Source organism: Betta splendens, chromosome 15, assembly GCF_900634795.4.
Source record: "Betta splendens chromosome 15, fBetSpl5.4, whole genome shotgun sequence".
NCBI classification, from domain to species: domain Eukaryota; kingdom Metazoa; phylum Chordata; class Actinopteri; order Anabantiformes; family Osphronemidae; genus Betta; species Betta splendens.
In genome coordinates, this window is record NC_040895.2 from 8596626 (window position 1) to 8611786 (window position 15161).

Consider the following 15161-nt stretch of genomic DNA (forward strand, 5'->3'; position numbering starts at 1 on the left):
GTGCAGCCAAGTGTTACTCAGCTTCGCCCTCCTAGTCTCTCTCTCTCTCTCTCTTTTTCCCCCTGCCTGTCTCTATCTCCCTCGCCCTGTAGGGGCAGGCAGCATGCAGCCGCTCCGTACCGGCTCCTCCGGGGCCAAATGCACCCGTAAATCCTCTCCACACGTTTCAGATCTGCAGCTATGACCCTGATATTTTGGTTTAAATGTGTCAGCACGTTTTGCCGATTGAGTTTGATGAATTACCCACACTCTCGACTATCAGACGTTTAATAAATCAAGCGTGCAATGCATATTGCTTTAACATGCAGCCAACACACGGGCAGGGGCAATAATCACGCCAATAAATCATATCTGATAAGGATGCCGCACTTATTATTCTCAGGTCTGCATCGACGCTTAGGGTAATAAGATGGCCTTTAATGTGAAAGCAGACGTCTGTAGCCGGTGCTGAATGTCTATATGTGCACTTGTTCCGGTTTTCTGTCTATGGGCTTGTTAAGCCGAAGCATGGGAGTCAAATTTGGCCATGGAACATTTTCCAGGTAGAAAAAAAAAGAATTCAATAAGCAACTGTTGTGAGCAGATTGTCAGGGTTGAATAAATAGGACAGGCTAGCAGCATATGAAATAACTTGGCAGACCCGAACGGGTTGGTGGAGAAAGGAGGGAGCCTGAACAATGGCAGACAAAGCGCGGGGGAAGAAAAGGCCTGTTGTTGAACGACGGCGTGCATCGGGTGGGATCGTGTGCAGGCAAGCAGGTAGGGGGAGGTTTCAATTAGCCTGATGACGCGGGGCCATGACAGGGGACCCGGTCACTTCACTATGCGTCCTATTCTGAACTATTTCCATCGAATGAGACTCTGAGTGAAGTGACTCTGGTCATTATATTATGTTCATCTTTGAGCTGGTTCGGCTTATTTTGCTTGGCCGATTGCTCAGAAACACAAAACACAGCCTTGAGACAAACTCAGCGAAATGATTCTTTAGTAGGAAGAGTCACGTTCTTCCATTAGGTTTTAATTCAATAGCTTTTGAAAAGTACCAAGGTCACACCTCTCATATGAAATGACCTTTTCCTTTAAAGAGTGACGTCCTATGGTACAATTAAAGCAGTTGTGCCGTTTACATCACAAAACCACTGAAAAAAAAAAGATTTGCTCTGAACTAAAACCAAAATGATGAGGTGCATGGTCCAAATCATTCAGTCATCTAGTGCCTGGCACGGTGGAGGCAGTGTTATACGCCACTTTGTGGAGACCAAGTCAGTTTCCCAGTATTGACAATAAACAAAATCAAAGAATAAATAAAGACAGTTGAGCATACTGGTTTGGATTCATTATTATTGAATTGTGGCTATTATTATTATTATTATTATTATTATTATTATTATTATTATTATTATTATTATTATTATTATTATTATTATTATTATTATGTCTGTAATTGCCTTCATTTCTGTTCTCTCCAGAAACTACTGAGGATGCAGAGAAGAAGGAATGACCGGCTGAGGGGAAGACAATCAACCTCATCTGACAGCCAACAAACTGTGCGAAGGCCAACCGCACTGGTGTCAGTCTGGCGTCTGACACTGGCCCAGGAAAAACCAGTTTCTCACACGATGCTCACATTCCCGACTTTACTTTTCCCGTCTTTGTTAAGAATCGACTCATCCCTGAAGTATGTATGTGCTGTATATGTATGTATGTACAAAAGCTTACTCTAGGACTTGAACATATCAATCAGAAAAGACGAGCCATACCTCACTGTGCGTTAGCGTCATTCGCCCTCTCCCCAGCTGACAATCCAGGTTCTGATCCATTTACTGTGAGCGCATGGCTGCTGCTGCGTTGCCAGGACAACCGCCACAGCCCCTACACGTCGACACCCGAGGCTGGGTGACGCTCCGCGTCACACGTCCTTTCGTTCTCCACACAACAAACACAGTGATGATGACATCCCACCTGACAACACCTGCATTTAGACGCATCCTCAGAGAGTAACACGCCGACACCTGCCATGTCTCCACACGCGCTGCAGCAGCTCGGCCCTGCTCCTCCGTCAGAACCCACGCGGCCCGTGAGGCGGGCGCCTCGGTCCCGCCCGCTTTATCCTAATGGTGTTCCGCCGCCCGCTGCTTCTCTAACCGCAGCAGGAAGCTGTTCTTCAGCACAGAGGATGTGTGGTCTTTTAACAAACACACTCGTTCCTTCCTCCCTCCTCACCTGCTCTTCAGTGCATGCCGGAAAAAAAATTGCTCTGAACGTCACAGACATAAACGGGAATTATGGTCTCCATCGCTTTCGCTTGTCTCCTTACCAGATAATCTATAACTGTATTGAAAGAAAATTTGCCTTATTTCATATCAAACTACAAAAAGCGCGCTCACAGACGTACGGTGATGGTCCAGGTATGAGTTCTTGGTTGGGTTTTGCTTGCAGATGATTTGTAATTTTCATTACATCATATAATGGCTAATACCTGTTGTTAATGATTTGTTTTTCTCCTCGGTTGATTTAGAAATGGGTTTGGCTCCTTTTTAAATGTTGTTATGATTAATGAATAATTTTCAGTGGTGCCACACTAAAGATCAGACGACTTACAGTTCTATGAAAAGATGCCTTCATACTTTGATGTTTGCTTTGCTAAACTATAACGAATAAAGTTTAAGGTGAAAGCTTTGATTGCAACTTGTGCTGCCTCTTGTTTTACTCATGACAATAGATGATATTCGTCTGATTCTCATAGCAGCTACTGTATTGCACCTAAATCCCACTGAATCCACCACATGGAACTGTGTACCACAGTGATGGGTTGTGTGTTCCTGGGTGGACAGGAACAAATAGCCTGCCCTGTCATCTCCAGGATGCTGCCTCTCCTGCCCTCGGGCGCCCTCCTGTAACGAAGACGAGGAATCTCTGCCTCGCTTTGAGAGCCTCTCCATCGTCTGGAGACCTCACACGGAGGATGTCAACAAAGACTCAGCAGCTCCCAGAGCGGAGGAAATGTTACCTTGGCAACTTTACTATATTTGTGCTTGCTTATGCCCAGAGTTCGAAGTATCAAAGGTTGTGGCTTGCTGCTGTACTGTTCTTTGGCTGATGCCCATACGTTCTTTAGGACAGAGCAGCAGAGCAACAGGCAATTAGGACAATTAGGATCCAGTGGTGCTTAATGTAATTGCTGGCTGTGGAGCATCCTCATATGAGACTACCGCACAAAGTATGAGGGTCGTGCGTCCATGACAGGACCGAACCAACCAAGGTACCATCATTAACACACACACAAAGTTCTGTATACTAAAATCAGAATATGCAGAGAAATTACTATAAACAACAAACTCAACTTGTCTCATTATGATGTCATTCACTCTTACCACCAAAATACCAGAAAATATCAGCTTCACATTCTGCGAATCCAGAACAAATTCTGCTAAACGTTCTTTACACTCGTTATCGCTTCAATCATATTTAGGAACAGAGTGCTTCATAGTTATGTTGTCAAGCTACTGGGAACGGCCCAGTGTCCGCAAGGCATCAACAACACGTTTCTCACTGGAAAAACAAGCTTTCCCTCCGCCGTGTTTCTGTTCCATTAACATGTCGCATGCAGGCAGATGTCAGCAGCGATCGTCCCTGGAACAGAGACTGCTGAAATTTTAATGTCTTCATTTAAATGTTGCATGTCAGAGCGGAGGGTTCCCTGAACTGGAGCTGCAGGTAGCGTCGGGGGGGAGCAGAACCGCTCTGCGCGGGCCGGGTCGCATACAAATGCCCCTCCACCACAGCAGCCTGCCGGCCTAATTCACACCCAGTTTCTCTGCGTGCGCTGCATGCGATAAACATAACGTCTGCTGACCCGTACGCAGCCGTGTTTCCGTCTCACAGGTCTGATCACACACCCGTGGGCCGATATAATGACTTCAGTTTATTCTGTTTTTCAGATGAAAGCCCTGCGGACCTCTCCTTACACAAACATGTGTTACATCGCTCTCGCTCTCTCCAGCTTCTCCCACCGCAGACGCCGCTCTGAAAGGACCTGGCACCACGCTGACTGTTAACGCGGCACAAACAGACGCGAAGCTTTAAATCCCAGCGCCAGATAAGCTGTTTTGTTTTTTTTATCTGAAGTACAGTGTTTGTCCTTCATGAAAATTCATCTGCCCCCACAAGAGGCGGAGGCAGCACTATAGGTGAACTAAGCTGAGATAAACACTCTAATTGGGAGGAAAATTGACACCATTCATTATGGAAGCCTGCCTTCAAAGGCAGCGAGAGCCACTGAAAAGCCGGGAGGAAATTGACTTGCAGCGCCGCTAGTTTGCTTTGAACAAATAAGAATATGTCGATTAAACTCCAGCCGCACAAGACGGCGATGCAGATTACATTGTTGTTTGAGGAGAAAGGCACGTTTGTCTCACGCCAGTGGCCCCTCGTGAGGAGAGAACGGAGGAGGAGGAGGATTAATAAACTAATTCGGCGTCTTTCGCTCCCTGTTGTTGCTCTGATCAGCTTGATGATTTGCTTTTTCGGGAGGTAAAGCGTATTCTCACCCTTCATGTAGTTATAGTTGAGGAAAAAGAGGCCGAAACCCTCACCGACCTACAGCACGAAGCCTCTTGAATGAAAGGCGGCTCTTTTAAGCGTTTCCTAATGGCTGAACTGTAAACCGCTGATGTTTTTTCCCATCAACCTGCTCAGAATAACAACTTAGTGATAATTCACCAGAGCGACAGCCACACCTGAATTCATCTGGTCGTTCCCTTCAAAACAAAACACAGCTTGGTTCGGCGTTAAATGAGAAACGTGGATGCGTTATAAAACCTAATGTGTTTTGGAGTAAACTTTATTTTGTATTTTACTGGTTGAACCCCAAGGGCTTTTAAAGGGGCAGCTGGGACCAATATACGGCCCGGTGTGTAATGTGTGTAGAAGCCCATCAACAATGTGTGTTCCATCTTCAGTGTTGGCTCTGAGATGTCCTCATCTCATTAACCAACAGGTCACTGCTTCAAATATCTTAAACTCGGTGGAGAGTACACAGTATTTTTGTACACTACTTTTGCCCACAAAGACGATACTATACTAGACGAGACGAGACTAGACGAGACGAGACGAGACTAGACGAGACGAGAGATACGAGATAGACTATAGACGACACGACACGACACACACATACGAAACGAGACCACACGACACAGACGAGACGACAGACACGAGACGACGACACGACACGAGACGACACGACACTACGACACTACACTATACCACACTATACTACACTACACTACACTATACTATACTATACTATACTATACTATACTATACTATACTATACTATACTATACTACACTACACTACACTACACTACACTACACTACACTACACTACACTACACTACACTACACTACGACAGATTGGGCATTTTAGAGTTGCTGGTTTCAGTTGACTTACGGGTGCTTACTCGTCTAAATTGAGCTCAGGGACATGGATCGCTACCATATTCACAACAAGTCTGGTTGAAGACCGCACAGACCAGTAAGATACTTATAAATAATAAATACTGAATATTTAGAAAACCCATCAAATCTGACTTGGAGCAGCAGGAGGGAGGCAGGAGCAGGCTCATTCCAGACTGGTCAAATTTTTCTATGACCGTGTCTAAACACTAAAACTAAGTACATCTCAACAAGTGAACGTGTCCATGTGCAACATGCAGGATTCAAAAAACATGACACTTTATAGAAGACTAATAAACTGAGTGCAGTTAGGAGAGAAATAAAGAGTCAACGTGTTGCTGCCCTTGTTAATGAATTTACTTCAGAAGTCATTAAAAATCCTTCCATGTTGTTTTTCCTACAGGAGCAAACGCCCAGAAAGCCTAATGAAAGAAAATCAAAAGCAACAGCTCTAAAATGCACCGTAATTAAACAGGACATTAATAAATGCATTAGCCTTATTTAGCCATAACTTTGAGAGCAGTTTTGGTTATGCTGATGTTCTCTAACTCGTTAAAACAAAATGTCACCTGGATCTTTGGTTTCCATGGATGCTGGGAACACATCAGCACTGTGTTTAAAGATCAGGACTCACACTGAGGGAGTGGGGGGCTTCTCCCGGAGCCCTGCTGCTTTCCACTCCAGCCTAATATGCAGCACTTCAAAAAAGTAATAATAATAAAGTGGTAGCAGAGCAGTGCAGCAGCTGGGGTCAGCTGTGCTAATGCTTTCTACTCGCCAACTTCTCGCAGATTCAGAGACAGTCTTTGGACGTAAATGACAAATAAATATGGCACAAGGCGACGCAGACGGCTGCTATACAGCACGTTAATGCTCCATGATGTGCTCAGATGCACTCACAACCAGAACAACACGCCTTCAACCACGACAATAAACCATCAACTAATATTGTTACTGAAAAGTACAAGTCTTTTATTATCTGTTCTATTGACTGATGCTCACTCTCTGGCCCCAACGCCTCCTCAGGAGGCTTTCCACCTTCCTGAGAAAGAAACAAAACTGTTTATCAAAATAAATATAACTATTAATACTGTAATTTCGTGATTCATCGTGACAGTTCAAACACTGGCTTCCTTTTAAATGCCACTTCTGAATCACATGAATCACAATCATGTTCTTACCATTTGTAGTCCACTTAATATCATATAGTTTCCAGAGCAACAGACTTTTCACCACCTTAATTCATTGAATCTTTACTAAATGATCAGTGCATTTTATACACTGCTAATGGTCTTCGATGCGGTAGCTGCACTTTACAGCATGTTGAACTAGTGGAGCCTGTGTTTGAGTTTACTGTGGTAATATTGTGCATTTTGCTGGAGATTGGCAAACTGACAGCACTAATCAGCGACATGAGTCGCCGTAGTAACAGCTATTCAAATTAATCCTGGCAGCAGCCTCTGCCTGTGTGATTAACCTAACCACTAGGCAACGTCTTGGCCACCGTCACTAATTACTGTTGCCAAAAAAGTTGCCACAAACCTAAAGTAACAAATGCGCCGAAACTCCACTAATTCCTGAGTCCTGTCATAATAAATCTGCTAGTCATTCTGATTCTGATGTAAAATACCACATTCACTTGAATATTCCCCTTAACGAAAAAAAATAATAATATTTTTTCTCCATCCTTCCAAAAATACAGATAATCATGATTGCTTTTGCATTTCAGCATCTTGTCTGTCAGCCCTGATGGGCTGTGGGTTGTTGCCGTAGCAACAGGCTGCAGCAGGTGAGGCCCTGGATGCGTTCAGTATGTGCTGTTTGTCTTGTCACTTAAGCTAATCTCTTTTGTCCATTGTGAGAGGTACAGTGGGACTCCGACAGCATCAGGTGGCTTAGTAGCCCAACACACGTCAGCGGTGCAGCTGGGACCCTGCTGCACGTCACGCACGCTCCCTTTCCCGATACTATCAAAAAGTAAATGTCAAAAAGCACCTTTTTGACAAAAGGAAATCAGAGCCAGACCCTCGGGTGGTCAAGGTGACGTGCTCCTCTCTGAATCCCAGCGCGATGTCGTCTATCAGCAATGTCACATACCAGAAAGGTGGTAGTGGGCACGAGCAGCATAGAAATGACATCAAATACATTTATTTAACAAAACACTGTTAAAAAGTCATTAACATCCGTCCATGTGGTATCATGCTTTGATTACTTTCTACTTTTAATCAAAATATTCTTTGACTTTATTTGCATACTTTTCTATCTTCTTGGCTTGCGTGTTTGATGTCAGACTGGAAACCTCAGGGGCTATTGTGTTCCAGCCGTCAGAGGACTTATATCAGCTGCACGTCCTGTACGAGTCGTCCTCTCAGAGTCTGGGCACCGACACAAGTGTCAGTTGTCAGGACGGCCTTGTCCTGCGTGCGTATTAATTCAAAACTAAGAGTGGAGCCGCTCCTTCCCATCAGGATTCATTATTTTCAGTTCCAAACTCCTGCTGGTTATGTTAATGTATCATGAATTTCCATAACAAAATAGGCATCAAAGTAGGTAGGAAAATCACTTCAGCACAGCATGTGATTTAAATTTGCCATTTCGCTACCAATCATTCAGCAATGAAGTGTGGAGGGTTACGCATAGACACAGAGTCAGTCCTCTCTGCAAGCTGCTGTGGGGCAGGTGGAGAGCAAAGGGCGACGCGCGCTCCATTTTGTCCTCTCTGTGCCTTTCATCCTCATTAAGCTGTAAAACGCCACGCGCTTCATTCAAACCCCAGAACCGTCGCACGTCGGCTGCAGCGACGACGGGGGGAAAAAAAGCCGCTCGCGATGCAAAACGCCAGCGTAATCATGCACAGCTGTACGAACTCCATTAATAAATATGATTCATTTAGCATCATTGTCAAATTGCCCGAGCTGTTGGAGAGGCGCTAACGAACGGGAGCGAGCTGACGGAGATCACTACGACGACACTAAAACCCCGCGTTTTAGGATCCGAGAAGCAGCTCGCACCTCCGACTGAAACATGCGGCGATGTTTTCTCATTCACTGTTAATTGGCTCATTTATTCCTGTGCAGTGGGGGGCGAGCATAGATTAAACAAACTCCACTAACAAAGTTTGGAGCTCGTCTGACTGGAGCTGACACTGACATTAATGGAGAGAGGCCACGGCGTCTGCAGACAGTCCGCGCCACCTGTCTCCCGCGTCTCCAGTCTAAACGCCTCTTGTCACAGCTGACAACTCCTGCAATTGATTAAGTCAGTCTCGCTGACAAGAAGACACAAGGTCACGATTATGATGAATGCTGTTTATTCTTTTGATATCACGGAGACTTGGGGGCGGGGGGTGATTTCTGTCTACCTGTCTTCAAGCAACACGGGTCTGTACACATGTGATAATACTCATGGTGGAGAGTGAATTATAAAATATATTACTGTGAGATTCATCTCAAAACACATCACTGAACACTGCAACTACTTTTCCCCTGGCTGTAGCAAGAGGAGTGAAAAATTCAATTTCTGGGGCTGAATCAGTTTATTCATTGCAGCGTTGCATTGTGCATCTATCAGTTCACCGATCTATTAATGTAGCCCGTCAGATTTAGGCCCAGGTCCTTCTCACCTTCAGCTCCTCTGCGCCTCAATATCTCCCATCTCTCCACTTGTTCATGGCCCAATAGGCTCCGCTCTAATATATATATGACCGATCCTTTCAGAAGCCAATTCAGAAGCTAACCACCACATTCCAGACTTCTATCAGGCCCTGATAACGTGGGGTTTGACCATCTGTCAACACGGTGACTGCTGGCTATAAACTTCACGCTCTGTCTTTTTATTCATCGGGCTCTCGGAGGGGAGATGCAGCCGGTGCCTGGGAGCCACAGGCGGAATCAGAGAGGAGAGAGAAATCAATTACTGCCTTTGCCTCTGCCTAAAACAAGCCGTGTCAAAGACCATCTACGGAAAGAAGGACAAAAGGGGTCCGTGGCCCCTCCGACTCCTAAATCTCAGGAGACGGGGCGGAGAGCATCCTGTCATGAGCTCTGACACCCAGCCATCACTGCCACCGGCGCAAAATAGGCCCCTGTCACGACTCAAAATGGAATCTGGCCACTTCATGCGCAATCAGACCTACATCAGTGATTGATGACCACAGAGTAGAATATGAGAGAAGACAGCAAAGAAGTGGCCATTGCAGAAAAGTGAAACCATTTCCGACACTTTCTAACAGTCTAGTGTTCGATCAAAAGTTGGACAATAAGCTGTTGCCAGAGTACAGTTAATGAAATGACCCCTCCAAGGGAGCTAAACAAAATGTGTTTTTGTCTGTTGCTTCTAAAGGAACAAAACTCTCCACGGTGTTTAAGGTATCTGACCACTAGTTAGTAGTGTAGTCTAGTAGAACACTAGTTCTGCACGTCCTGTCTTCACCGCACCATTTCTGACTTGTTACATCGCGTTCAGAGGTCCGATCAACAACACTCATCCCTCACGCCACACATTTTTGTAAACTTTACACCACGTTCATTCTATTTCCTTTTACTTTCCAGTGATGCAATGTGCAGCGCAGCCGCCACTGGACCAATTCCTTTTTGACATAATGGAATTATTTATTAGCCAGAGTTTCAATCAAGTGTTTAAGTGCCAATAGTCCTGTTCATTAGGGGCCTTAAAGTGAAGTTCACTGGCTAATTTGCTCAGGTGTGGTTTGAAAGCGCAAACCACAAAAGGGTTAATGACGTTGGCCTCAAATCAGTGCATCAATAAAAGATTTTAATAAAACTTTAGTGTAACTTATTTCACACTTGGTTCTTTTGTAGGCGACAAAACTATAAATGTGTTTAATTTGAGGTGCAGGAGTTCCAGATGGTTGCGTGTGTATTAGGGCAGAAACAACCCATATAATCAGTTACATTGGAATGAATCCTTGCTTCACAGTGTTTACATTCATCATGCTTAAATAGGCCAATCTCAAAATGATAAGACAGTGTAAGTGTCAATTATAGTGATTTCTGTCTGATTGTTTACTGGTATGTGTGTGGCGAGCGTGTTGTTGATGACGATGCTGATTCCCATTAACGTCGTCCTGTATTTGGGTTGAAGGAACCTTCTGAAGATTACTAATAAGAGCACATTTCTGATTACAATCAGTGCAGCCATTTTTAGAATTAGCAGCCTCTCATCGCTGTGCGTCCGATGCCTTCAGGGACGATACAGAGTGTAGGTCGTCAGCCTTTCGGCCTAAATGGCTGAATATGATCCACCCTCCTGATCCTCACTAGTACAGAATACATAACACAGGACCGAACCTAAGCAGGTCTACCTTGTATAGGTCTTAAGTAATGACTTTTCTGACATAACTTTCTATAAAAGATTATTTAATGGTAACCAATGGTTTAATCAAGGAATTAAAACTGATCAAAAATCTCAACAGAATGATCCGCTAACTGAACAAATCATCATTTGAATGACTAATTACATGAGTCAAATGTCTAGACTAAGGCTTGGCATTTAAGTCACAGCTAGTACTGTTTCATATGATAAGTAAAGGCTCATTTGTGACTTAAATGTCTGTAACAACTTGAACTACACATTCGGCAGAAAACTCACAGCCAAGTCAGTGAAAAAGAATCTTTTATACTGATGATCTGATTACTTAGCACTTTTCAGTCAGGAGGAAACCAGAATGAACGCAGAGCAATTTCAATAATACAAGTCAGACATCTATATTGAATATGAGAGCTCCTATTCCACAGATACAAGCACACGCTGGTGGCTCCAGACACTTTGAATGATGCATGCATCCTGCAGTAACCTCGTCTATAAAGCCACAGTGTGACTTGAAACAGAGCTCTCCTCCACATAGTTCAGTCAGAGATACCAACGCTGCGGTACCGCTCTGCTCCATGTTCTCCTGCCAGCTGCTGAGGCCGAAGACAGAACTCAGCTTCAGGCAGGGGAGACGGTGGACCCCCACCACAGCAGGACTTGCTATGTGTAAATGCAGAAGCATGCGAGCAGACGAGTCAAACATGGCCGCCTCCGTCCACGCGCCACAGACAGCGCGTCCATCGGCTTTGCGTGATTATGGACGTGAGCGAGGCTCTGATTGTCGGATGCCGGAGCGTGAAGTCACTGGAGGGGAACGGAGAGGGATGTGGCACAGGCCAGAGCGAAGGGATGGAAGAATGGGGGGGAAGCCCAGCTGGCGGCTGCTTCTAATTGAGCCGAGCAGGTTTCCATGGCTGACCAGACTCATATGCAGTGCAGATCAGAAGAGAGGGGGAGAGAGAGAGAGAGAGAGAGAGAGAGAGAGAGAGAGAGAGAGAGAGAGAGAGAGAGAGAGAGAGAGAGAGAGGCAGGGGTGGAGGTGGAGGGGTGTGGAGCGGGCAGGCGGGTGAGAGGCTGGTCACACTCCAGCAGTCACAGCCTCTTTGTGACACGGGGCAGAAGGAGCCAGCTGTCGCCCACAAACACACACACACAGACACACACACCGAAAACACGGGCTCGACGACTACACAAAAACAGAAGCACGACAAAAAAGAAAGCCACTTATGAAACAAAACAGCTACTTTAATCAAGGCATCCGGCACTCACTGGCTGAGGAAATGAATAGGGCGCAAACAAAGAACAGCCATGAAAGACAAGAAAGGAACCTTATGAGGGGAACCTGGGAGTGCATTGCAATCTGCAGCCAGTTCCCCCAGCAGCCAGGCATTTACCGCGTGCCACCGCAAACAATTAGCAGTGATTACAACGGAGGTGAACACGCGATTCTCCCACTATGGCTGTCAGGTGGAGCGGCTGCCGCGCCTCGCTCTCCTGGCAGCATCATATTCTTCCTGCCCACACTTTTCTTTTGGAACTTCATCTGTACTTGCATCGACCCCCTGGGGTCCGCTTCGTCACCCGTCCGCCGTTCAGCAGCACAACAGCCCGGATGCACTTAGGCATAAACGCTGACACCAACAATAAATGTAGCAATAAGGATTATAATATTGAAACAGAATATATGTTTGCACGGTACATAAATTCTTGGAGCGTCATTCATAGGTCTTTGTTTTTATTTATTCATTCTCTTTACAGCCAAGCAGATGTCTGGAGGGCAGACCACAATCCTGTTTATGGGAAACGAGAGAGGGGAGTGGAGCCTGGCGCGGCTCGCTGCTGCCCCCTACAGGTCAACACCGAGCCTTGGCCCTGGAGAAGCCCGGATGCTTTCAGGAGGACAGTCATAACTTCCTAATATGTTCTTATAGCCTGAGGTCTCAAATCTCATTTCTGTGCATACAAATGAACTGAAAGTTTGAGCGCATGCAACTACAAATGCCAAGAGTGTCCATAGCAACAGTGCTCTATTGTTAGTTGTGGCTACATCCCACAGCGGTGTTTGGCGTTTCCTTTTTATGTTATTCAAAAGCTTAATTATAGATGAAACACCTGCGCTTCGTCATATTCCTACCCAGCGAACGTATCTGTTTAGGCGCGTCGTTAGAGCAAGTGGAGTGACTGCGGGAGTCCCCGGGGAGCCGCCGGCGACAGTAAACCAAGCCGCGAGAAAATTCAGATCACCTTGAATTTGCATAAACAGTCTTCAAATGGCTGCACGGAGGGTGTAAGTGTTAGCCATCCGAGCCTGAATAACTCCCCGCCGCGGATTAGTATCAGGTTCACCCAGGTCATTTAACACTTAAGACAGGCTCCAGGGACACATGGGGAATAATGAGACTATTCTTCATTTGCTTTGAGCAGAACCGGCGTCTTGGAGCTTATGAAAAGTGGAACACAGACATTAGTGAACTGAAATGGAAATGCTAAAACTTTGCCACCATGTTATGAAGAGATTTAGATAATCACCAAATTAGCAAATACCTACTCTAAGGCCTTGTAAACGCATGAGGGCAGAGAGATCCTGGTTGGTCAGATACATTAGTCTCCACTTCCCTGCTTCGCAGCGACTCCCACAAGGCTGCAGAAGTATTTTTGCTCCCACCTGCATCAGGTGAACCGGCGCCGCTCCTGGTCCAAAGCAGTGATTATTATCCCTGCAGAAAAGCAATTGGAACAAAATGCATCCCCAGCTGAATATACTATGACTGTAAAATAGATTTGTTGTTAACTAATTGTGCTTTTCCCGCGTAATTTATAACACAGCAATGCCTCCAGTAACACTTAACTTCTGGAGTTTGATTAATGGCGCCGTGCTGGAAGCTGGAAACCTAGAAATAGGAGGTGCGGAGACGGAGCTCGCACTGCCGGCATCAGCAGTCTGGACCTGCTCCTTCTGTCACCGCTCTCACCCACTTCCCATAAAAGTAAAATGCAGCAGGTTTGGAAAACAGCCTTGTCCCGTTTGTCAGGGGGCGCGTCGTAAATATGGTGTTTGTGGAGCCCCGGAGGAGAGCGCTGGGGTGACGGCGCTCGTCGCCGCTCCTCGTCTGCTGCTGCCAGCGACGCTTAGTGCGAAGGATTGTTTCAGATAGCGCTAATTTGTTGCACCGCGAAGTGATAATCATTTACTCGCGGCATCAATGAGTTGCATTTTTATATCTGATGCGCTTGTTAATCAAATTAGCTGTAATTATTAATCATAGGTTGTGGGGATGCAGATTCGTAAGTCGCCGGTTTTGACTTGCAGATTAAGGTACAATACGGGCAAGTAGTCAGATATTTAGCAAGCGAAGTGACAAAGCACTATTATTAGCATGACACACTGTCGCTATGTGGATGTTTAATTATGTTTCTCTAACTCTAGTCTGTTGTAAACATAGACTTACTGCACTATTACTGTAGCTCTGTGTGTTTTAAAGTCTCAGCTGCATCAATGTTGATGATGTTCTATACAGTATATACTTAACACACAGGCTTCTTCACATTAAATGCAACATATTCTGCATTATCACTTAGACCTGCACTAGTGTTTCCAGCTTGTGTAAGAAAATGTCCATGGTTCTATACATACTGTATATATTACTATGTAGTCTTCCTACACGTCTGGTCGACCAATCAGAACGCAGTAAGATGGGAGCTGCATTAACGTCACAGCCCAAATGAGCTGTTTTAGTCTCAGGCCCAAAAGGAGGTTGCATAACGGGGCAGCGTTACAAGCATCTGCACTTGAAAATCATATCATTTAGTTTAACTAGCCCCAGAAAAACATAAACCCCAAATTACTCATGCTTTAATCCTGCGGAGGGTGAATCATTACTTGATGACCTTTAATCATTTTCTTTTCCAGAAATCTTGGAACTCGAAGCTCATCAGCAAATATTTAGCAGGCAGTTAATTTTGTCATTTAATGTTAGTGCCGTTGTGCAAATCAGTGACTCACTGATAATGTGGTAAATGTGTTTTTGTACGTTTCACTCAATCCCACCGGAGACACAAAGATGAAAAATCATCACACATCCTGCACGAAAACCTAAACGAGCCAGTAAACCAGTGTTTTGTTCCAAATCTGCCGTCCTAAACTCCTTTACAACTTATTTTATGGAACATGTGAATTCTCTCCGGTTGCGCGGCGCTCATGAATATATGAAGCTGCCTCTCTTTCTCAAACTTATATGGGAGTATAAAAGTAGATCCACCGAGAGCAGCGGCTGATCTGTGCTGATCTCCCGCACAGCACTTCCCCCTTTATTGTACTGGAACGTGTTCAGAAGTGCAGCTTTCCATTGGTTCAATGCACATTCCCTCTGTAAA

At 45.2% G+C, this 15161-nt stretch overlaps 1 protein-coding gene across 7 annotated transcripts in view; it reads left to right on the forward strand.

Moving 5' to 3' along the window:
• macrod2 (mono-ADP ribosylhydrolase 2) overlaps positions 1-2682 on the forward strand; it is a 292993-nt gene extending 290311 nt beyond the window's left edge. For all 7 annotated transcript variants that reach the window (XM_055502342.1, XM_029175396.2, XM_055502341.1 and 4 more), the window contains one exon: positions 1470-2682. In XM_055502342.1, coding sequence (XP_055358317.1) covers positions 1470-1501 — 32 coding nt within the window. In that variant the 3' untranslated portion in view covers positions 1502-2682. The remainder of the gene's footprint in view (positions 1-1469) is intronic.
• The last annotated feature ends 12479 nt before the right edge of the window (positions 2683-15161 follow it).